At 48.6% G+C, this 23,587-nt stretch overlaps 1 protein-coding gene across 1 annotated transcript in view; it reads right to left on the reverse strand.

Annotated features, from left to right (window-relative positions):
* Positions 1-23,587, reverse strand: part of ADAMTS17 (ADAM metallopeptidase with thrombospondin type 1 motif 17) — a 309,441-nt gene that overhangs the window by 254,310 nt on the left and 31,544 nt on the right. The window contains exon 4 of the mRNA XM_074400099.1: positions 6,140-6,309. Coding sequence (XP_074256200.1) covers positions 6,140-6,309 — 170 coding nt within the window. The remainder of the gene's footprint in view (positions 1-6,139; positions 6,310-23,587) is intronic.

The raw sequence follows: 23,587 nt of genomic DNA on the forward strand, positions 1-23,587 counted from the left end.
ACTTCTGCATTTTGTTATTTGTTTCCCATATGCCTTATAATAGCTTTGTTCCTCATTTCCTTCATTATTGACTTCTTTTGTATTTAGCTGATCTCTCTCTCTCTCTCTCTCTCTCTCTCATATATACATATATATATATACACACATATAATTTTGTAGTGAAACTTTTAATTCCCTTTTTAAATTTTCTTTTGTGTATATTCTCTAGTTATTTTCTTTGGGGTTACTAAACGGATTATATTTAATTAGGATTAAAGTTATAATACTCTAATCTGACTTTACACCAGCTTAACTTCAATGGCATTAAAAGCCTCTGCAGCAGATTGATTTTTTTAAAGCAAATAAATAGGGAATTGTAAATTCAGATAAAGGTTACTAAGTACAAAGCAGGCTTCTATGAGGAGGAAAACAGGGTGGCCCTCATCAGAGGGATCAGCAAGGAGGGACCCTCCGAAGGGACATTTGCACAGAGTCCTAAAAGGTAGAGGAACTCATTCTACAAGGCATGTAAGCAAAGCATTCCTGACAAACATAGCAAGGCAAGCTCAGGCTTCCTAGTAAAAGTCATTGTTGAGACGGCAAAAAGAATGAGGGCCAGGAAAACCAGGTGGGCCCTGGCCACGCAGGCTGGAGGGCCACATGAAAGGTGAGGGAAGGGCAGGCTTCCCCATCCAATGCAAGGGGAAACGACAGAGGGGCTCAATGCTGCCTAGTGACAAAGCTCCGGTTCTGCTGGAAGAGAACCCTGCTGGTTATTAGGTAGCAAGGATTCAAGAGGGAAGAAAACAGAAGTGAGGAGTCTGGCAAGGAAGCTCCAACAGCTGTCAGGGCCAGAAATCATGGCAGTCAGTTTCAGTTCAGGGTGGAGACAGAAAGAAATAATGGGTTCCAGACATGCTTGTCACCTTCAACAACGTCAAGTGGGGTCCCTCAGTCCTGAGCTGGAGTCCTCGCCCTACTGAGTACTCACAGGCTCTGCACCCTGGCTGTGTCATTTCCCCAAGCTTCCATTTCCTTCTCTGTAAAATGGGAATGACACAATCGAGCAGGTGTGAGAAGGCAGTAACACGAAGGCACCTTTGTGCTGTCTAGGATGGCTGGTACTTCGAAGCCATTCGTGTCTTCCCTTGGGGCTGGTGGTTGACACTCATCTAATACATCAAAACCGTGAGAAGCTACGAAAATCTGGAGCCAACACTTGATGCCACATTCTCCCAGCTCTGGCCACATTATCAGCTCTCTGAGGCACTGCTGGCCCCTGGTCTGCCTTGGGGACAGGGGCTTGTCTGGGTTCTGCCTTGGCAGGCAGGGCAGCATATACGGATGAGCCAGGCCTCTTACCACACAGACCCACAACCCAGAGAGAAATGTGTTGGAATGAAGGTGGCAATCAACTCTAGCAGGTTTCCTTCCAAACCTGGAGGGGTTAAGGAGACAGAGCCACTCCCATCCCGCAGCCCCACAGAAAACATGCTTTGGAAGGAAACAGATGGGCTCGCTGGCATCACCTTCTCCTCTCTGCTCTGGGGGCCTCCTCTAATGACAGGTCTCCTGGCCCAGCCACAATCCTTTCCCTTCCTCCCGGCTTAAAGGTTATCTCACTTGCTAACAGAAAACCATTTCTAAAACAGCCACAGGCAGGAGAGAACTCTTTGGATTTCCTAAACTAGGATTTGAAGGATTGAGGAAGGGAGGTGCCCGTGGAGGCGGTCTTGTTTAAACAAGGTGTCATGTCTGAACGGAACTTGTTTGTCAACTTACTGAATGGTGGTCCAGGGCTAGGGTGGCAAGAAAGGGCTGCTGCTCTGTCAGCCCACCCGTGCCAGGGGTCTGAGGACTCTGCTTCCATTTGTCTTCTGTCGTGGATCAAAACGACCTGGAAACCCCAAATACAGATGACAGAAGGGCTCAGTGTCATTGCACCCGGCCCTTCTCACAGCGGGTTCGCCCTTATTAGGCAGGCCTCATAGGAAACATCTCAATCCAAACCTCACATGTTAGCCCCAGGTCTGCCCTCAGCCCCGGGCTCTTAAGCCGCTGGTGTCTTAGTACAAGCTGCTGAAGGGGGTGAAGGGTGTTCAGTCAAAATCCAGAAACAGAGCCCTTCAGTCTTTACAGCCCACGAGGGGTGCAGGATGGGAGGGCCCATCTCTGTGTACCAACCCCATCCCTCCCCACTCCCTGCCTGGGGTAAAAGAGCCGCCCCTGCCTGGATGATAAATTATGAAAGCAAGTATCAAAGCAGAAGCTCTGCCTTATTACTGCCTTAGCTGTTGTAATGAATGTTTATTCCCTGCACTTGTGCCCTGGATAACTTAAAAAAAGACAGAGAGATAAAATAATCTGCAGATGAAAGGGTCTGCTGCAGAGCCCAGCCCCTCCAGCCTCATCTCCGGCATGTTCCGGGCAGACCGAGGCAATGCAGCCCATCATTAACCAGCCACCGCGGAGACCTGGGCTTGTGCTCACGAAAAACTCTTTCTCAGAAATGAGCACCATCAAAAGTTAACCAAAGCAATTCTATTTCCAGGTATATGCCCAAAAGAATCGAAAGCAGGGACTTGAACAGAAATTTGCACACCCACGTTCACAGCTGCATGAGTCCTAACAGCAAAAGGTGGAAACAGCCCAGGCATCCACCGACGGATGAACAGAGAAGCAAAATGTGGTGCACGTCCGTGCAATGGGATAATCCTCATCCTCAAAAAGGAGGCAGTCCTGACACAAGCCACAACATGGATGAACTTCGTGGACATCATGCTGAGTGACGTAAGCCATTTGTCCACAAAAGGATAAATACTGCATGATTCCACTGATAGGCGGTATCTAGAGTCATCAAAGCCATACAGACAGAAAGAATGGAGGCTGGCAGGGGCTGGGGGAGAGGGAGACGGGGAGAGTGTTTCATGGATAGGAAGTTTCTGATTTGGGGACCATGAAGAAGTTCTGGAGGTGGATGGTGGTGATGGTCACACGACAACATGAATGCTGGTACACATACAAATGGTTCCAACGGTGAATTTTATATGACATATGTATTTTACCACAATTAAAAAAAAAAAAAAAAAAGTGCCAAACGCATTTTTTTAAGTTAATGGAAATTCCAGAGTTGATGACTCTGACGGAGAGATGGGAGCAGCCTGGTACCCTCACATGCCCGCTGAGGCCTTGTCAGAAAGCAGATCCCTGGCCCAGGGTCCCGGGTGCCTGCCTGGCAAGTGTGCCTTGCCGAAGAGCCTGGCTTGTGAGGAAACACGTGGGTCCTGCAGCTCAACACGAGGCCTCTGCTCTCTGTGCCACCAAAGCAGCCTTGCTTCAGGGCACAGCAGGGGTGAGGGGCGTGGATGAGATAGAGGGAGTTCCCTACAGACAGAGACACACGTGCCAAAGCCAGTCCTGGAAAGTCTTCACCAAAATGGAGGACAAACTACCAGAGATCTGTCCTCACAACAAGCGGGATCGCCGTGGGGGTCCCCACGCCCAGTGGACCCAGGATTGGGGTCAACATTGATTTCCCTGTGGCTGCTTAGGGGAAAAGCTGGACATGGTGGTCACAGCCCTGCCAGTGACTTCCTGTGTGACCCGGGCAGTATCCCTGGGCCTCCCTGCTCTTGGGCCTCCTTCGGCCTCTGGGAAACAAGCTGTGGGTCCCATCCCCACAAGGGGAGACTTGTGCTGCTGTCCTCGGTCCAGGCTGCCGTGTGCTGCCAGGCCTCCAAGCCACCACAGCCCCAGCTACACAAGCACCAGAGGTGCGCCCCCAGCCGGAATGGCACACTGGGAGTTCATCCAGCTGCTGTGTCCCTTCCCATCCACAGCCCCACCCAGTCCACCTCTGAAACCGACAGGTCCCTCTCAGCAACGTGAACTCCACACATGGTCCAAGAGCCACCTGCAGACCATGTCTGCCACAAGGACCGCAGCCCTCTGCTACCCGCCCAGCACGCTGAGCCCCTCGCTTGGGCTTCCTGTCAGAGGCAACCCCTCCCCAGCACTCACCCCTGAGCTCCAGAGTCACCACACCAGGCAGACACGGGTGCCTAAGGCCTGGCTCTGCACCTGCCCTAGACCTCAAGACCTTGGCTGCAGCTACAGGCACGCCATCTTCCTCTCCCACGACACAACCCACTGCTGCTGTTCCCCCTGAAAACTCAGGCCCTGGGTCACTCCCCACTGTACCCACAACGTTTGACCTTGCCCTGTCCTCTCACCTCACTCCCTTCCATGAACGGCACGACCATCTGTAGCCACGCACCGAGCACTGATGAGAAGCAGGCTGAGACGGTCTCTGCTCTGAGCAGCTGGGCAGGAGTCCAGGCCAGGCCTGAGGCTAAACGTCACACTCCGCACCTCGGTACCGCTCTCCCTCTACAAAGCTCCCCTTCACCCGGATTCCACCTGACTCGGTGCGGCGCCGCCTCCTCTCCGTCAGCTGAGATCAGGAAGTGCCGTCCCCAGTTCTCACTTCCCATTGCCTTTTCCGTTTGTCCTCATCCAGCGTCTACCCGCAACACTCCCTAACACGGTTCCATCTGGCACCGTTAGCCAGTCTCCTGCACCTGTCACCCCTTCTTCAGGACAACCTCCTCCCAGGTCCTGCCCTGTCCCCCCAGGGCTGCTGCTCCGCGGGCTGTCATGGATCAGCTTTTCTACTCACTGCCACCTTTCATCCAGGCAGTGCCGGTCACCCCCTGACTTCAGCTGCCAGCTGTAGGCTGAAAAGCCCCAACTCCCTCTTTTCCACCAAAACTTCTGTTCTGATATCCCCGCTTGTCCAGAATGGAAACTCTTTGCTGTGGCTCCAAACCCATTGCTCATCTTTTCTCAGCCAATGGCTCCACCAACTGCCCAGAGGCCCAGCCTGAAGCCTGGGTACAGGAGCCCGGATTTCTCTTGCTTCCTCTTCCATCCCTCACATCCTGCCAGTCACCAATTCCTGCAGGCCCTTCCTCTTACCCCAGCCCCTCCTCCGTGCCCACCCCAACCCTCTTCCACACACGCTCCAGCCCCAGTGCTCCACGACACTGCTTCCCATTCCAATGCACCCTGCACGTGGCTGTTGGCCTGTTCTTCCTAACATCAGCCTTGGCACATTGCTCCCCTTCCCTTTAGGGGTCCCACTTCTCAGGGAAGAGCCCCTGCTCCTCAAGACGCCTGACCCTCCCCCGTCATCGGCCCTGTCCACACCTCCCACACCCTTATGGCTCTCCGCTCCAGCCAGGTCAAATGACTTGGTCCTCAAGAACACCTGGGGAAATGAATGGATGGGTAAAGCTAGGATGCCCTTGAAGGTCCTTCAGCGTCTAATATTTGAGGAGCCCAGCCTCACCACCCACCCGTTCCCAAGTAAAGGTTTCCCTCCATCCCCTCTGACAAACTGGACATAGACAGACGTGGGCATCGTGACTCCTCCCTTGGTTCCCTCAACTAGGCAAGCTCTCTCCCCACTTCTCGCCAGCGCCTCTCAGCACACAGTAAGCTCTTTTTTTCCAGAGAGGTTGGACTTTATCCCTCCTGCCAGACGATGGACTCCTTGGAGCAGGGTCTGGGACTCACATGACTTTGAATGCCCCTTGGAGAGGAAGCACCTCTGACCCACACAGCAGGTTGACACGAAGAGCATGTATTTTCAGAATCTGAATACAGACAGGAGGCTGTTCTTTCATTTGATAGCGATTTCCATGTTAGCAGTAGCCTATACGGACACATCTCTGCTACACACAGTCTACATATGCACCAACCGGCTTCATAAAGTGGCCCAATCATTCCAGACCAAAAGTGGACACACAGGCCTTCCGTATCTGCAGGGATATGTTCCAACACCCCCAGGGGATGTCTGAAACCACAGCACAGCTTTGGGAAGCCTTCCGGTAACAGGTGGCCCCGTCACTGAGCAGATCTGGGCACGTCCACACCACTCCAGTGTGTAGCCAGGGGCGGGCTCACTCCCATCAGAATGTCCCCTAGGTACCTGTCCTCCTCGATGCCTGGGGATCACCAGGCTACGTTCTCCTACCCCCTAACCCAGCATTCCTCCTCCTCACGTCAGGAGACCAGGACACAGCCCCCACTTCCAGATCTCTCATTAAGGAGAAAATAGAGCACCCCAGCCCGCCTCAGGTCCCGGCTCCGGACTCACCATGTTCATGACGGTCAGGATGAACCTCTGGGCGGCCTCGGCCCCGTGGTACTGCACCATGTCGGCATCAGCCACCACCAGGGTCTCCACCGTGTGCTCGCTGGTGAGTTGGATGGCGTTCCTCCGCTCCCGCCAGTCTTGCGAAGGCCTGCTGCGCCCCGGCTTCTTTTCTAGAAAACAATGGAGATATCTGCACAGTCCTTGACTTACTGACTTCTAAAAGCATGCGGCGAAAAGGCTTCTGTCTAGCCTGCCCAAGACAGTGGCCGCTCTCCACAGGCCTAGAGGGGCCAGCACCCAGCGATCTCCACCATCGCATGGATGCCAAGGTCACTCATGTGGGGTGGAGCTGACCCAACACAAGGGCAAGAGCTATGAGGCCAGATGGGGGGGCCACACCCAACACCCACACAGCCAGGGAGGCCAATGGGGCCGAGGGGCCAGAAGAGAAAACCCACCCCACTTCAGAGGAGCATGGAGAGCCACGCAAGTCTGTAAAGGAAAGGAGGCGTGGGCCCAGCGGGCAAGGGTCTGAAAGGCCACAGCCGGGGAGGATAACTGGACCAAGGAAGCTGGGCAGAGGAGACAGGGCTCCCCTGGGCGCCGGCATCCCATAACTCTTCTGAGACTCAGGAACCAGGAGCCATAAACGTTGGCAGGCATAAACACACTATGCTTTCTTTAAAAACACACAGGAAATCTTATTAGTAGCATTAGTAGTGGTAGTGGATTTTTCCAGCCTACTAGAGTAGCAGCAGGATTCTTGGTAGGATTAGTAGTAAATGTGTGACTCTCTGCTGAGTCTTTAGATAACCTATATTCCTGTAAAATGTAACTTTGATAAACAGCTGTCGTTATTAAAAAGCTCACACCTACAGGGCCCAAGCTGCCATAGTCTTTGTACATGGAAACGCTGACTGACACAAGAGGTTGATATGAACAGCACGCATTTTCAGAATCTGAATGTAAACAGGAAGGCTGTTCTTTCATTTGATAGTGATTGATTCCATGTTAGCAGTAGCCTCTATGGACACATCTCTGCTACACACGGTCTACACATGCACCAACCGGCTTCATAAAGTGACCCAAGCATTCCAGAACTAACAGTGAATACAGCAGACCCTCTGTACCTGTTGGGGATATGTTCCAGCACCCCCAGGGAATGCCTGAACAGCAGACACTACCGAGCCCTACATCTCTTGTGCTGTGTTATGTCCTATGCATACGTAACCGTGGTGATGTATCACTTGTAAGTTACGCATAGTAAGAGATTAACAACAGTAACTAGTAGAATTGTAACAACACACTGTAGTCAATGTTATGTGAATGAGTCTCCCTTTCAAAATACCTTATTGTACTGTACTCACCAATTTTTGATCCCTGGTTGACAGCAAGTAAATGAAACTGTGGAAAGTGAAACCGTGGATAAGAGGTCCCTACTGTATTATTACATCATCTGAGATACGGGTCATAATTTACAAACAAAAATGGTGGTACATGCCTATAACCCCAGCCACTCAGGAGGCTGAGGCAAGGAGAACTGCTTGAACCCAGGCGGCAGAGCTTGCAGTGAGCCGAGATCATGCCACTGCACTCCAGCCTGAGTGACAGAGCAAGACTCTATATGAAAAAAATTAAAAATCCTGTACTGGGTATGTGTATTTCAAGTTTACAAAGAAAAATGAAGAAGACCTGTGCCTCCCTCCCTGTTAGGCCTTGCAGAGCTAACCTACAAGGGTACCGCCAAGAATGACACACTGTGAGTTGACACAGGCCCAGAATACTAAGGAACAGGTGAACCCCACGGTCAGGGGCGCTGTGGCTTTCACAGGCTTCAACTAATGACTGTCATTTGCTCCTTTCCTTTCCCCCATTCCCTAGCACACAGGGGGTGGGAAATAAATGCTCACTGAACAAATGCATGCAGTGGGTGAAGGAGTTAATGATGACACTCGCTCAACAGCCTCATGTCAGTGCAGGGCAGGGCTTTGGAGAAAACGGGTGTGGAAACCTCTGGATTTTGCAACTAGAGACAAGAGACCGTGGACTTGCATTGCCTTCCAACGCAGGCGTCCTTCCCGGGGTGCTGGCAAGTGAGAACGGCAGGACTTGGGGGGCGGGAGGCTAGGGGGCAACTCAGCCTTCTCTTCCCTCCCTGATCTCAACCACTCCCCCAGCAGAGACCCACAGCCATTATTTTTGAGAATCATTCCTTTTCCTACAGGGAGAAAAGAACCCTAATAAACTCCTATCTTTAATTCTCTACACTGCAAAAATAGGCTTGATAATGTTGCACAGATGCCAATATTCACAGATGATAGCATCTTCAAAAAGAAGAAGAAAAACACTAATTTCAGAACAACACACGTGCTGGATTCTGACCTCACCAGAGAGGTCAAAGTGCAGGTGGGCGGGCGTGTAGCCAGCCGAGGAGCGCGCCAAGCTCTGCGCGTGACCAGCTGTCTCCAGCTGCTGTGGGAATGAAGGGTGGCTCTCGCCCTGCTGCTGAGGACATTGCAGCCATGTCAGGCCTCAGGCCTTCTCCTGTTGTCACAGACACCAGGGAACATTCTTGAAGTCAAGCCCAGCAGTTTCTTTCGCCAGTACATTGCTGGAGTTGGTACTGACTTGGAAGATTGTCAATCTCTGGCTTCATATTATTTTTCTTACATCTACTTTCCCTTTGCCTGTTATCCATGAGAAAAGAAAATTTTATGTATTTATGTAAGATACCTCAAATCCTTCTGGAACAAGATGAGGAAGAGAAAAAGACAGAAACAAACTTTTAGAATCTTCAAATTATAACTTACTCTGAAAGTCTGGAATCTGCAGAAAGTGTTGAGCAAATACATAAACCGTCATCGAAGTTAACTTGTTGTCTACTTTGAAAACTAAAAAAACCAAATTATCTCAACTGTAGATTATCAAAGCTCTGTATGGAACAGATACTCCTTTAGTTTAGAAAGGATACAGTATCCAGGTATTTATTAGGGAAAAAACAATACGTTGACAAAAAAATATTTGGCATGAAAATTCAAAACCACAACCCCTCTCGGAATTCCTTCACTTCCTGCTGCACAAGAAGAATCCTTGCATCTCGATTTCTACCAATGCCATTTCCAAGGAAGGGGTGAGCTGAATAGGCAAGGAGCAGCCTGCTCTTGCCACAGATCTCTGAAATCCTAGCTGCAGGAGACCCCAAGACCCGCACGGACACGTGAGCTGGCAGGGAGAGCTGCTGAGAGGGGGCAGGGGCAGGACTCCAGGGGGTGTGGAGGCCAGCGGGTTTGGTGTGGGAACACGCACAGTGGAGCACGGCCAGGGATGCCCATCCCCCAAGTCTCACCAACATCTTCTAGGTGGCTTTAGCCTTTGGAAGACTGCTCGACCTGCCCAGAGCCGGATGGTCTTGCCCACAGGATGAGGACAGTCTGCTCTGAGCACCACCCACCATGTGCCGGCATCTCCTAGGGCCGCAGCATGGTCACACCAGCTTCCAGCACAGCCTTTGATGCCCAAACAGGGTGCTTCCAGAGGGGCTGGGGTGGGGCAATCATAGCTCCTCCAAGGGCAGACTGCAGCTAACCTGTGGAGAGCTCTAGCAGAACAGCCTCCACCAGTGCAACCAGCCTACAAGCAGCCTCCTCCACCACGCTGTCAGCACTCCCCCAACCACAGATCCCTCTCACTGCCTGGCTGGCACCCCACATAGGGGCAGACTTCACCTCCCTTCCCCACAAAACACCAATGTGCATGTGCACTCTGCTGCCCTAGCGCTGATGGCAGAGCACATCCCACGGCTCTCCCCACCTCCAATGGGACCCCACCGCTGCTGTGGCACAGGCAGCCTGACACACCACCATGGCTGCTGGCACACGTGGGCAAGCGCAGGTCCCACTTCCCCTGCTCCCTCCTATCAAGTGCTGTGGCCAGCACCCCATGTCAGAGTGTTGGGGCCAGCAGACCACGAACACCTCGGCCCCTCCAGTGCGTCAGGTTACTAACTGCCGGGGACCGGAAAACGAAGCTGGGAAATCCATACCAGCACCCCAGAGTGAAAGCACAGAGCCCACGGCTGCTGAGCTGAGCCTTGGCCCTCTGAAATCTTCTAGAATAGAATCAGTCAAATGAGCTCAACTTATACCACAATCAAACGCCCAAGGGCATCAAAAAAACCCATCCAAATTTCAAAGACTAAAGGAACATCACCCCATGCAGATGAGCAAAATACAGTGTAAAAACTCTGGCAACTCAAAAAGCCAGAGTGTCTTATCTCCAGGCAAAAAATAAGTTTCACACTCCAAGTTTGCTAGTTGGTTCTTAATGGTTCTTAACCAGGCTGAAATTACAGACAAAGAATTCAGAATATGGGTAAGAGCAAAGATCACTGAGATTCAGGACAGTGTTGAAACCCAATCTAAGGAATGTGAAATGATACAGGAGCTAAGATGAAACAGCCATAAGAAAGATCTGATGGGGCGGAAAAACTCACTGTAAGAATGAAATGTCTCTTACCAAGGAGGAAAGCAGAGTCCTCCTCCTTGGGAAACAGACCAACTGCTGCCCCAACTGGACTTTCTGTGTCTCAGCCTCTTCCCCTCTGCCCCTCTGCCCTCTGCCCCCAGCCATGCCAATGGCTTTCCAGGACACCAAAGTCACCACTGATGCAGCATGAAAAAAGTAAGACACGTACATTCTCCTGCATGCCCAACTGTCATTGACCGGCTTAAAATAAAAAGCATAGAGTATAATAAAAGTATTTTCAGACTGGTGATCAGGAGACCTAGATATTCAGCCAGGCCTCAACTGGGTGCCCTTGAAGGTTTTACTCAACAGAAAGGTCCCCATTTCCTGTTCTGCCTCGAGTCTCCCAGCCCTACTTCTGCACTCTGCTCTATGGCCCTGGGGTTGGAAGCCTAACTATTAAGGTATTTCCCAGACTACCTTGCCAGCTGGCTTCCTGCTGAGCCTCCAGCTCTCGGGGTAATAAAGGACCCAGCCTCCCCATGCTCCCTCCCCATGGTACCTCCCCATGGTACAACCATCTGGGCACCAACTTGGGTATACTCCCTCCATGTTGTGTCTCCTCAGAGGTCTAAGCCACAGCCCCACAGCCCCGTCCTTCACATCCAATCCTGAAAATTCACTTTTTCTTTCTCTAGCCTTAGAATGATACCTATCTCCTACACTCATCAGCTTCCCCCTTTGCTCGTGCAGACACTGACACTGACATAACCAATTTCCTGTATTAAATCCCTCTGTTAGAAATACCTGGCATGGTTCCAGCTTTCCACAAACTGACATAGAGGGGGTCAGGTCTTAAACTACTGCCTGTATTTCATTCAGGCTTCAAAGACTTCTCCCAGGTATGGAACTAAGGACTGATCTCTTTTCACTATAGAAACATGAGGTTATTGAATATGCACTTCCACACTAGAGAACACTGCCACAGACAGGGAAGTTGGCCTATATTCTGAGTTGCCATTTAACAAAAACCAGTCAATAGGGTGTCCTGTGATGGGAATTAGAGCAGCAAAGTGTATCATAGATTTCTCGGCAACCAAATGCCCACATCTAAGAACCTGAGGACAGTGCTCAACAGATAAAGAATCAACGTGTGAAAAGTACTGGAGAAGGAAACCCAAGCCAAGCAGCAAGCCGGCAGTAGGTTTTCAGGCGTAGCACAAGTTTGAACACATGCGCTTACAAACACCACGCTTTCCAATGAAATTGTCAGGTCCAAGAAAATTACTTTCTGACCACTTTTCTTTAACAAAAGCAAAAGATCTGTTAATAGAAAAATCACCTTCTTAACTGCAAACGATGGCTCCACATGTGCAGAAGAACTCCCAGCCAGGTGAAGTTTTCCACAGCTGCATAAATCCAACATCCTTGAAACATAATGGCCTTCTCTTTTTTTTCCAAAAGGCAAAAAATAAGTTTCACTCTCCAAGTTTGCATTCTTTAAATAACTTCCCCCAAGGCCAACTCACTTTTATAAAAGGCATCTTTTTCATGTAAATTCCTTACAAAGAAAGGTGGAAAATAAGGGTGTTTTGTTTGGAGGCCAGGGGGTGGATGGGTGTGTGTGTGTGTGTGTGTGTGTGTGTGTGTGTGTGCATGCGCGTGTACATGCTTGTGCTTACAGATACTGGTTAAGATCCCAAAGGAAGACCTGATGAAATTTGGAGTCTAAAATCAGTCTCCATACTAGAAAGGAGGTATGACCCAGGCTTGCACTCTGGAATACAGCAAGCCAGGGTAGGAGAGCAGGGCTGGACCTTTCCATCCATGCTACAGACATGTAGATACCAAGGAAGACACTATTGCCTACGGGTAAAGTTGAAAGATGCTCATTCAGTTAAATATTTACCAAGGCCCTATGTGTGCTAGGCACTGTCCCAGTGTAGATTCCCATCCAGAAAGAGCAGATGTGAACCAAATGAACAGAAGAACTGAAAATTCCACATGACAGGAACTAGCAAGAAAGACTGGACAACGCCATGAAAAAATATGAGTGGGGCCCAACTTACATCGGGGGTTCAAGACAGCCTTCCCCAAGGCAGCAATGCAGGGGCTAAGGTTAGGAAGGTAAGTGAGAGTTAACAGAGAGGGGTGGGAGAGAGGAGCTGGGAGGAGTCCAGACAGCGGGAACAGCATATGCACAGGGCCCAAGGGTGGAAGAAAGCACGATATATTCTAGAAACGGGAAGGAGCCAAGAGCAAGAAAGAATGTGGGCACCAACGAGGCCTGAGCAATGGGCAGGGCAAACAGGCAGGGTCACATGGGATGTGTTGAGTTTTCTTCTTTAATTCCAGGAGCAGGGGGATGCCACCTAGGGCTTGTGTTCTGAACGTGACCTTATGACCTCTGTGGGCAGAAGAGATTCCGGGGGCTAGTGTGGCAGCGGGGACACTGGTTGGACAACGACTCCAGGAGCCCAGCTGAAAACAGACAATATCCGGATAAGGAAGGTAACTGCAGATGGAAATAAGCAAATAGATTCAGGAGGCACTTCGAAGGCAGCACTAACAACATTGGGACTATCTGGGTTAAGGGAGACAATCAAGGATAATTTCTCACTGACCTGGATGAATGGGGAGACCAGTCACTGAACTGGGGACCACTGGAACAGGGCCAGGTAGGAAGAAAGCGCTGTGAGTTCCGGCCTAACTGAGTTTCAGGTGCTTTAGAGGCATCCAGGTGGGCACGTCAGGCTGGCTGCGGGCTATGTAGACTTGGGAATACCTCATTCCAATGCCTCGGGGTTCACAGTATTCAGGAATCATCAGTCCCAGACCAGTCCTTCAGAGACCTCAAAACCACATGGCCAGATGGAAGAGATGGGACGAGCACTACAGAGACAGAGAGGCCCGAGCGACGAGAAGAGCAGAGCCTGACATCCCAAGACCGAGGGAAAGAGAAGTCTCGAGAGGCAGGAGTCTCAGTGACAGTGCTCCTGGGGTCCCGTACAGGCGAAAACCAGACTGGATGGAGCTGAATGCACATTTTGGAGGCGAGGAAATGGTGCAAACTTTGGAGAAGTCTAGAAAGGAGAGACAGGAATGCAGCTAGAAGGTCCTAGAGTCAAGGGAAGATTTCCTTGAAATGAGAAAAAACTGAAACATACAAGGAAGAAACCCAGGCCCACTGAGGACTGTCTCCCTAGGTTTCCACTGCTCTCCCCTTCCAGCCGCATTTGAGGATGGCAGCTCCGGATGCCTAGCTAGGGAGAACGCGGCTTCTACAGCACTGGTACCAACTGGGAGAGGACAACTGCCGTTCTGCAAGCCCTCATCAAGCCCCGACCCTGCGCCGGGTGCTCCCCCGGAGGGAGACGGAAACTCATCTGAGTCTTTACACGATTCTGCATGCAAAAACTCATCAGTCCCATAAACACCCCACAGATGAAAGAACCTTGCTGTGCACACACATTCTGGAACCAGTGCAGAACTTCCAGGGAAAGTGGGCCTCCAAATGGAGGGAGAAAGAAAGCGAAAGCATATTCACTGCAGCAGCGAAGAACAAAGCTGGACCACCACACACATGCACACCAAGAAAGGGGGGAAACGCCAGTCAGCATCATGCAGGAGGAGAGGCTGAATCTAGTCCAGTAAAAAGGCTTCAGTCTAGCTGTCACAGGATACCCCGAAAATAAAGCAGAACACTACATTTTCTGGTTAATTTTGCATCACCCTTAAACCTTGGTCTCAACCTCTAATAAATACTCAATGCACTTAAATCAAAGAAATTTACTTCTCACAGTCCCAGAGGCTGGAAGTTCAAGATCAAAGAGTCAGTGGGCCTGGTTTCTTCTGGGGGCCACGAGGGAAGGACCTGATCCAGGCCTCTCTTCCTGGCTTGTAGGTGGCTATCACCTTCCTGTCCTTACAGGGTGGTCCCTCTGTGCATGTCTGTGTCCAAATTTCCCCTTTGTCTAAGGATACCAGTCATATCAGATTAGCGGACCCACCTTCATCGCCTTATTTTAACTTAATTACCTCTTTAAAAACTCTATCTGCAAATATAGTCACCTTCTAAGGCACTGGGCTAGTTAAGACTTGAGCCTGTGAAGTTGGGGGAGACAGAGTTTAGCCCATAAGACACTCATCCTCCTTCCTGCCTCAAGAAGTGCGGACGAGGCAGGCCGCCTTTGCATGCCTTAACATCGGAGGGTGTGTGTTAACTGCCATCAGGACAGTGTGGGGACTCACAGGGAGGACAGTCATCTCAGAGCCCCACCAAGACACATTCAGCAAATTCACAAAAACAAATGCTTGTGCATAGAGTTAGCACACACTTCTCACCACCACTTTTCAGTGAAGTCTACTGCTGAAACATTACACTAGCATACAGCAGCTTGACAGTTTTACCTTCTAAATTGATGGAGGAAAAAACCAAACATTCCTCAAACACACAGCTTGAGGGAAGAAATTAATTAACGTGTTCATGTTTCAACCAGATCAAGACAGGACAAACAAAAGCCTGAAAAGAAACTGATGGCTTCTCTGCACCTGGAATCCCCCATCGGGATCCTGGGAACGATTTCTTTCGACAGACGGTCTTTCATCTTTGACAAGGAAGTACAAGGAACTTCAGACAGCTCAGAAGTTCTTCCACCTGCGCAAGGGGGCCAGGCCATTGTGTGGACTAGCAATCCACACGCCTCACCATCACTTTCACACAAAGCCACCTCTCCCCCAGTCCCCAAAAGCATCAAGCACACCCTATGGGGGCCTGAGGATATGCCCCCAAGCTGCTGGGTTTGAGGATGGGAACAGCCCTCTCCCCTCGTACCTCCTGTGCCAAGAAGGGCATGGGGACACAGGTGGTGGTCGGTCATTGTTTTTGTATGAATAAGTTAATGAGAGAATGAAGTAAATTAACAAATGAACAAAAGAATGAAACAATCCTTCAGTCTTCTTTTCAGAGGATTAGCAAACAACAAGGTATCTGGGCTCTACAGGGCTCTGGATGTCAGGGGTTCTTCCAAATATGTAAAACACCTGCAATATGCCCAGAGCTGTTCACCATCAGGTGCCCTTCACTCCTTCAAAGGCCTCTGGAGTTTCACAGAAGCCCCAGTCATCCCTCAAGATAGAAGAGAGAGAGAGAGAGAGAGAGCGTGTGAGTGTGCGGAGAGTCAGAGCTCAAATAACTGACCATAGGCCTCGAGGTGAGAAAACAGTCAAAACGCTTCTCTTTTGGCCTAGACCCATCATCAGAATGGCAATCATTCCCAAAGAACACCCCTTCCCAAATGCCAAGGACCCTTCAGAGTGAAACCTGCCAAGAACACTCAGTCATCTGAGCCACGGTCCTTCTGGCCCTACAGCGATACTGAGCTAACCGGCCTCCGACTCCCAACTGTCCAATGCTCCCACTGGATTACCAAGGGGAGAGTGCTTCCTTGACAGCCAGGTCAGCCATTTCTTCTAGTGCTTCTACTAAAGGAGCCTTGGGCTCCACCGGAGTGAGCAAACCAGCCAAGAGTGAAGAGGCGGAATTCTTTGTTAGGCAACTCACAAATTCACTAGAACCCCTCATTCTCGACTTCCTAGAGCCTCCTTTGGCTTCCTCTAAAATCCAACTAGGAGGGTACCACATCACCATATGAGCTTTCATCAGCTCTAGCATCTCATCTCTTGGCCACAGCCTGGCCTTTGAACATGCTGCAGCCCCACATGGAAAGTTATTTTCCCCAGCAGTCACCTAACTTGTATGCATACCCTAAGTACCACTTCCTCAAAGCAGCTTTCCTGGGTCCCTTAATCTAAACCACAATAGCACGTTTTCCTTTCCCTTGGAGTACTCACTGCTATTTGTAATCATGCCATTGTTCTGTGTTTAATGTTAGTCTCTTTCACCACACAACAAGCTCAAGAGCCAGGGATCACCACTCCAAACCTAGTGCCTAACACACAGTGGACATTCACGAAACAGTTTTAAAATAAGTGAAAGAGCAAATAAAAGAATAGTAGACTTCTGGAGCACTGTGGTAAATACTTTCCAGTTTTATCACCTTTTAATTGTGTTTGATGCTTAATTCTTTACCCGGGCTTTTACATTAACTTTTTACCTCATTTCCAAGTCCTTGTATTTCAATTGAGGATTTTAACACTTTTATATGTATTGTAAAAGTTGATCATCATTGATCTTCTGTCATGCTTTTAGTTCCTTTTCTCTCCGTATTGTTCTATGTGAGCTGTATTTCATTAGGCTTCTCATCTCTAGTAGTCAGGTAAGACATTCTACTAGTCAATTATCTTTACAGTCTTAAGAACCAACCTTTACTCTATATAGCTTTCTGATTACGAAAGTCAGGAACAATTTTTCTCTTTTGTACAAATAAGAATTTAGCATTTTTTCCTCCCACCTCCCTTTCCACTTCTGACTTGTGAACATTTCATAAACTTGAGATACAAATTACTATTAAAGCATTATAATTTATGTTTTACATCTTCCCTTCATTTTTATAACAGCTTCACTGCGATAATCCACATATTGTACAATTCACCAACTTAATGTATACAATTGTTTTCAGTGTATTCACAGAATTATGCACTTACCACATATTTAGAACAGTTTCATCACCTAAAAAGGAACTCCATAATCATTAGCAATTACTTTCCACTTCCCTGTCCTTCCCCACCTTCAACACTAAGAAATCATTAATCTGTCTGTCTCCAGATTTGCCTATTCTGGGTATTTCACATTAATAGCATCATATCATATGTGATCTTCTGTGTCTAGATCAGGCATCCCCAAACTTTTTACACAGGGGGCCAGTTCACTGTCCCTCAGACCGTTGGAGGGCCGCCACATACTGTGCTCCTCTCACTGACCACCAATGAAAGAGGTGCCCCTTCCTGAAGTGCGGCGGGGGGCCGGATAAATGGCCTCAGGGGGCTACATGCGGCCCACGGGCTGTAGTTTGGGGACACCTGGTCTAGATTCTTTCACTTACATGTTTAAGGTTGATCCATGCTGTAGCAGTTATCAGTGTTTTATTCTTTTTTATTGCCAAATAAAATTATATTGCATGAATAGACACATTTTATTTAATTGGCAAGGTGACAGACATTTGAGTTGTTTCCACTTTCAAGCTATTGTCAGCAATGCTGCTACAGACGTTCATATACAAGTTTTTGTGTGGATAAATGTTCAATTTCTTTTGGTTATGTATGAGGTGGTGTGGCTAAGTCATATAGTAATGCTATGCTTAAGAACTTCCAGACTGTTTTCTTACACAACTGCACCATTTCACATTCTCAACAGCAGTGTATGAGACTTCCAAATCCCTGCCAACGTTTGTTATCTTTTTTACTATAACCATCCAAGCAGAATCCAAGTGGTACCTCACTGTAATTTCTGGTTGCATTTCCCTAATGGTAATGATGTTGAGCATCTTTGCATGTGCTTATTGTCCATTTGTGTATCTTCTCTGGAGAAGTGTCTGTGATGGCTAATACTGAGTGTCAATTTAATTGGATTAAAGGATACAAAGTATCGATCACGGGTGTGTCTGTGAGGGTGTTGCCAAAGGAGATTAACATTTGAGTCAGTGGGCTGGGAAAGGCAGACAGACCCTTAATCTGGGTGGGCGTAATCTAATCAGCTGCCAGTGAGGTTAGAATATAAAGCAGGCAGAAAAATGTGAAAAGGGCAAGTGGCCTCTTCTCCCAGCCTGCATCTTTCTCCAGGCTGGATGCTTCCTGCCCTCAAACGTCGGACTTCAGTTCTTCAGTTCTGGAACCTGGACTGGCTCTCCTCGCTCCCCAGCCTACAGACGGCCTATTGTGGGACCTTATGACCATGTGAGTTAATACTTAATACACTCCCCTTTTCCATTTTTTATATATATAATTTATTCCATTAGTTCTGTCCCTAGAGAACCCTAACACACTGTCTATTCAAGTCCTTTATCCATTTTTCAGCCAACGTCATTCTGAGTTACAGAACTTCTTTACATGTTTTAAATACAAGTCTCCTACCGAATATCTGATTTAAAGAACTCTTCTCCCATCATATGTGCTGTATTTTTGCTTTTTTTTTTTTTTGATAGTATCCTTTAAAACACAAAAGTTTTTAATTTTTACAAGGTCCAATTTCTCTGTATTGCCTTTGGTTGCTTGTGATTTGGGTACCGTATCTAAGAAACCATCGCCTGAGCCTAGAGCACAAACATTGACCTCTATGTTCGCTTCTAAGAGTCTGATAGTTTTAGCTCTTAAATTTAGGTCTTTGATCTTCCTTTAATTCTTAATGATATTCCCTATGTGATTATATTTGTATCAGTTAGGCTTCACTCTATGTTAAACCATTTTAATCGGCGCGTTAGGTAATGACACCCCTATGCCCAATCTCTTAATTTGGCTTCAGCTCAGAATAAACTGCAGTGATGTCTCCAAGCAATCCTTCCCAGAATAATTAAGGAATATCATTTCTAACCTTTTAGGTAGCTAAAAGCACCTCTCAGTTGCCTCTGTTCTTGAACAATAACTTGTCTGAGTGTCATATTCTTAGGGCACAACCCCTTCTCTTCCCAGCACTGGAGTCCTGGCTCTACTGTCTTCTGGGTCTCTATCACGGATGACTCTGTGGCATGCCGGATTTTCATTTCTTTTGAGTAGACCATTTTGTCTGCTTGAATACTAGTATAATTTTTTTCTTTAATCTTACAATTCACAAATTTTGCCAGAATAAATCTGTAAGTCCATGTGAATTCATTCTGACTAGAGCACAGGAAGCCTTTCATTCTGAAAACTCAGATGTGTTTCAAACCTCCCAAAAAGACTTCATTCATTATAAATCTTTGACCTATGCTCCTATTCTATCTTGGGGGAATGGTTCCATCTGCAGGGATTCCTAGATTGGGTCTCCAGGCTCTGTAATCCATTTCTAGCACCACTGTCTTCTTTCCTTTGCCTCCTGAGGAGTACCTCAGTTATTGTCATCACTAATTCAAATGTACACAGCCATTTCTGCTCCACACTCCCTTCTTTGTGCATTGGTATCTGCTGCAGCAGACTGTAGCACAGCTGACCCTTGAAGCCCACATGTTTGAACTGTGTGGACCCAAATAAAGGGGGATTTTCACCTCTGCCACCCAAGACAGCAAGACCAATCTCCCTCTTCCGCCTGCCTACTCAGCACAAAGATGACAAGGATGAAGGCCTTTATGAGGATCTACTTCCACTTAATAAAGAGTGAACGTATTTTCTCTCTTATGACTTTCTTGGTAGTATTTTCTTTTCTCTAGCTTACCACATTGTAGGAATACGGCATACAACACACATTGTTTATGTTAACAGTAAGCCTTCCAGTCAAGAGTAAGCTATTAGCAGTTAAGCTTCTAGAGAGTCAGAAATTATACTCAAATTTTCAGCTGCATGTTGCAGCGGGGGTGGGGGGGGGCAGTGCCCCTCATCCTCAACCCTGCACACTGTTCAAAGGTCAGCTACAATTTAAAAAAAAAAAAAAAAGCCTTACAAAGCTTATCTCATCCAGTCTTATTTATTTTAAGCTTACGATTTTAACATCTCAATCTGATCTTTATGGCTGTTTCTTAGAAGCCCTAACTTCTTGCCAGATTTGTTTATTTACTACTGAGGATGCCAGATTCCTAAAATTGATTCTTGTCCCTGAAATAAATCTTCCTCAAAGGCGTGGTATTTGTACTCAGGTCTTCGGGTGGGCTTGCTCTCTTTACCTGAATTCCAAAGACAGGTCTGGAAAAGCCAGGGCCAAGACCCGCGTGTACAAACCCCCCTAGATGGCCCTGGTTCATGTCCCATCTCAGATCAGCTGCCAGAGGGCCAAGGCAGGCTCCCCCAGGGGCTCACAGGCATCTGCCTGCTCAGAGCTGCTGGGCCATGGTAGGGCCTTACACTCGCCCCAGAGACTGAGACTGCACCTTCTGAGGACACTCAGATCTGGATCTACCGGACGTGTTCATTATCTTATTGTGGGGGTGGTTTTGCTGATGCATTCACACGTCGAAACTCATCACAATAAGGCCAGGCCAGGAGGCCAGGCTCACACCTATAATCCCAGCACTGAGGAAGCTAAGCTGGGAAGATGATTTGAACCTAGTTCAAGATTAGCCTGGACAACATGGCAAGACCGCATCTCTAAACACATATATAAATTTAACCAAACTCATCATGTTGTATATTTGAGTATGCTCAGTTCGTCGCATGTTAATTTTATCTCCATAAAGCTATAATAATCGACCAACTGATGGAGGACACTGAGAGTGACTACATCGTAGCTCTCACACCAAAGCCTGCTCTAGGCCCAACGCCCACAGCTGATGCACACCAACGTCCAAAGCTGGGCTGACGAGCCCCACACTCAGTACGTTCTTTCCAAAGTACAGAATAGGCCCTCGCCTCGCTTGAGTTGTCTCTGATCCCTCTGCACAGTGGCCCTTTGTCACTAGCAGTGTCACCTACCTGCAGTTACGGAGGTGTGAAGAGGTTTTCAATAAGGCCCCCAAACTCTGACATTGAGTGGTGGGGTCCATCTCTGCCCTTGAACCTGGGTACGTTTCTAATCGCTTCAGCCAACAGAATACCTTCAGAGTGATGCTCCAGGATTTCCAAGGCTGATCCTCAAAGACCAGCGCAGCTCCTGTTGGGCCTGCTGGGATTCTCGCATTTCGGAGCCCTGGTGGCCATGGAGGAAGTATGGCCACCACCATGGTACGGACACCACGCTGCAGAGGCCACAGGTAGACGCTCCAGCGTGTAGTCCTAGTCTTCAAGTCATCCAGCTCCAGGCCAGACACATGAGTGAGACACCTCCACATCACTCCAGCCCCCAGATTTCAAGTCTTCTCAGGTCGGGCCCAGACACCGTGGAACTGAGACAAGCTCTTTCCACTGTGCCTTGTCTAAGTCCCTGGCCCACAGAATCTATGAACTCACTAAAACGGCAGTTTCAAGCTACTCGGCTTTGGGTAACTTGTCATGCAGCAGTGGGGACTGACACAGCGGTTCGCACCATCACTTGTTGGTTTCTCCCACGCTTGAGCTCGGTAGAAACCCTTACACTCTGCTGTGCTTCCAAAGCCCAAAGCAGGGATACAGTATGCCCTTGAATTACCTGAGCTAACCTGGACTTGGGCAACTGGGCCTCCTGCAAGAACACAGGCCCCAAGAATTGCTCTTAGAATGGCCTTTCACCTAGGCATAGCCCACAGCTTGAGCATGAACTCCTTCCTCCACTGCCCCTGGGAGAAAGGAGAACCAGGCTGGGAGAGGACCGTGGTGGTGACCGAGGAGCACTTCATAAAGCCTGTCAGCAGATGCCACCCCCAGAGTCTGGGCTCAGGAGAAAAAGGCAAAGATGGACAAAATTCTCTAGGCCACCTAAGAGGGCTTCTAGAATTTTACCCTGTCCTGCAAGAGAACACCTGTTCGCCTCTGGGGACCACACCAAACCAGCCCTACGCCACTGCTGTGTGATGACCAAGTTAGAGGGCAGGAGAAAAGACTCTGCTTCCCAGACAGAGTGATCAGCCCACTGTTGGGCATGTGACCTAGGCAGGGTCACTCAAATCCTTTCGCTAAGTTTGGTGTAACTGGATTCACAGGCACCAAGGACCAGGAAAGCTGTGGCTGCCAGGGCCACCTGCGCTGCCGTCAGGAGACACCTGCCTGATATTTAAATCAACCCTGAGTGAAACAGAAGTGAGAGATGCCCAGGGAAAGCAAGGGAGTCCCAGCCACATGGCTGTCAACCCTGGGTCCAGTCACCACTAAGGCTCTAATTACCTGATAGACTTTTCACACAGAGTCAATAGATCCCCTTTTATTTATTTTCCTGGCTTAGCTTGACACAGAGAGCGGGCTAGGCAATGCAGACCTCCTGCCTCTGGTCCCTGAATGCCCCCTCGTGTTTATCCAGCTGTAATGGGAACCATGCAGCTTTGCTGTGATGAAAACAGCCGAGCATTTGAGGAGGAGAAAATGAGACAGCAGAGGTCACATGCGGGGATGCAGTGCCAGGTGTGTGGCTGGCATCCTCCACGAGCTTCTGTGCTGTTCTGAAACAGCACAACAGTGTGGGGCCTGCCACCCACCACATCCCCCCAACACCGCCACATCCGGGCGACAGTCTTTCTCATCGACAAGGGTGCCCTGTAAGGAGAGCCCAATACTCACAAATCTGCCCTAGACAAGCAATTATGTTCCATGAAAAACACAAAAATCAACCAACAGCTGGTGCATATCCTGCCAAAAACATCTCCACTTTACAGGGTTTACTGCAGCTTTCTTTAAAACGGTAAGCTCATCTACTTCACTTAAAATTTGACCCACTTTACAAAAATCTCACCTTAAAACAACTCTTCAGTAACATCTATTACTAAAAACATTATACCCCTGGAGCACAAGGATCTCTACTTCTTCTCCCACATACACAGACAACTCACACACACCCCGTGAAAGGCTTGATGGTCCAACCTTGTCGAAAAGTTATTATAAAACATTTTATTTTATCTGGCAGCCAGCAACAATGTTTGGCTGTCTGGAACACGGGCTGCTGGCGGCTGCTTGCCACAGACAACTGGAAGGAAAAAAGCAGAAGACGACAGCTGTAAATCTCAGAATTGCCAGAGATAAAGCAAGCAGGGAACACCATCGTTCACTCGCTGGTACAGTCCTCAGTCTTCCTGAGCAAAGTGCCCACGTCATTCATGCTGGAAGCAATTAAAGAGTTATATTCTTGCTTCGACTTGAACAGCTTCCTTTGTGTGTGTGTGTGTGTGTGTGTGTGATTGCTAAATGCTTTCCCTTTTTAGGTAGTTACTGATGTATCATAACTCCAAGTAACTACTCTTTAATATGGTTGAAACTGGAATGTCCTCAAGAAGTCTGTTACTGTCAGTGTTGGAATCACGAAAAAAAAAAAAAAAAAAAAAGTAATGGGAAAGGAAAACA

The sequence above is a fragment of the Saimiri boliviensis genome, chromosome 5 (assembly GCF_048565385.1).
Source record: "Saimiri boliviensis isolate mSaiBol1 chromosome 5, mSaiBol1.pri, whole genome shotgun sequence".
Lineage (NCBI taxonomy): Eukaryota > Metazoa > Chordata > Mammalia > Primates > Cebidae > Saimiri > Saimiri boliviensis.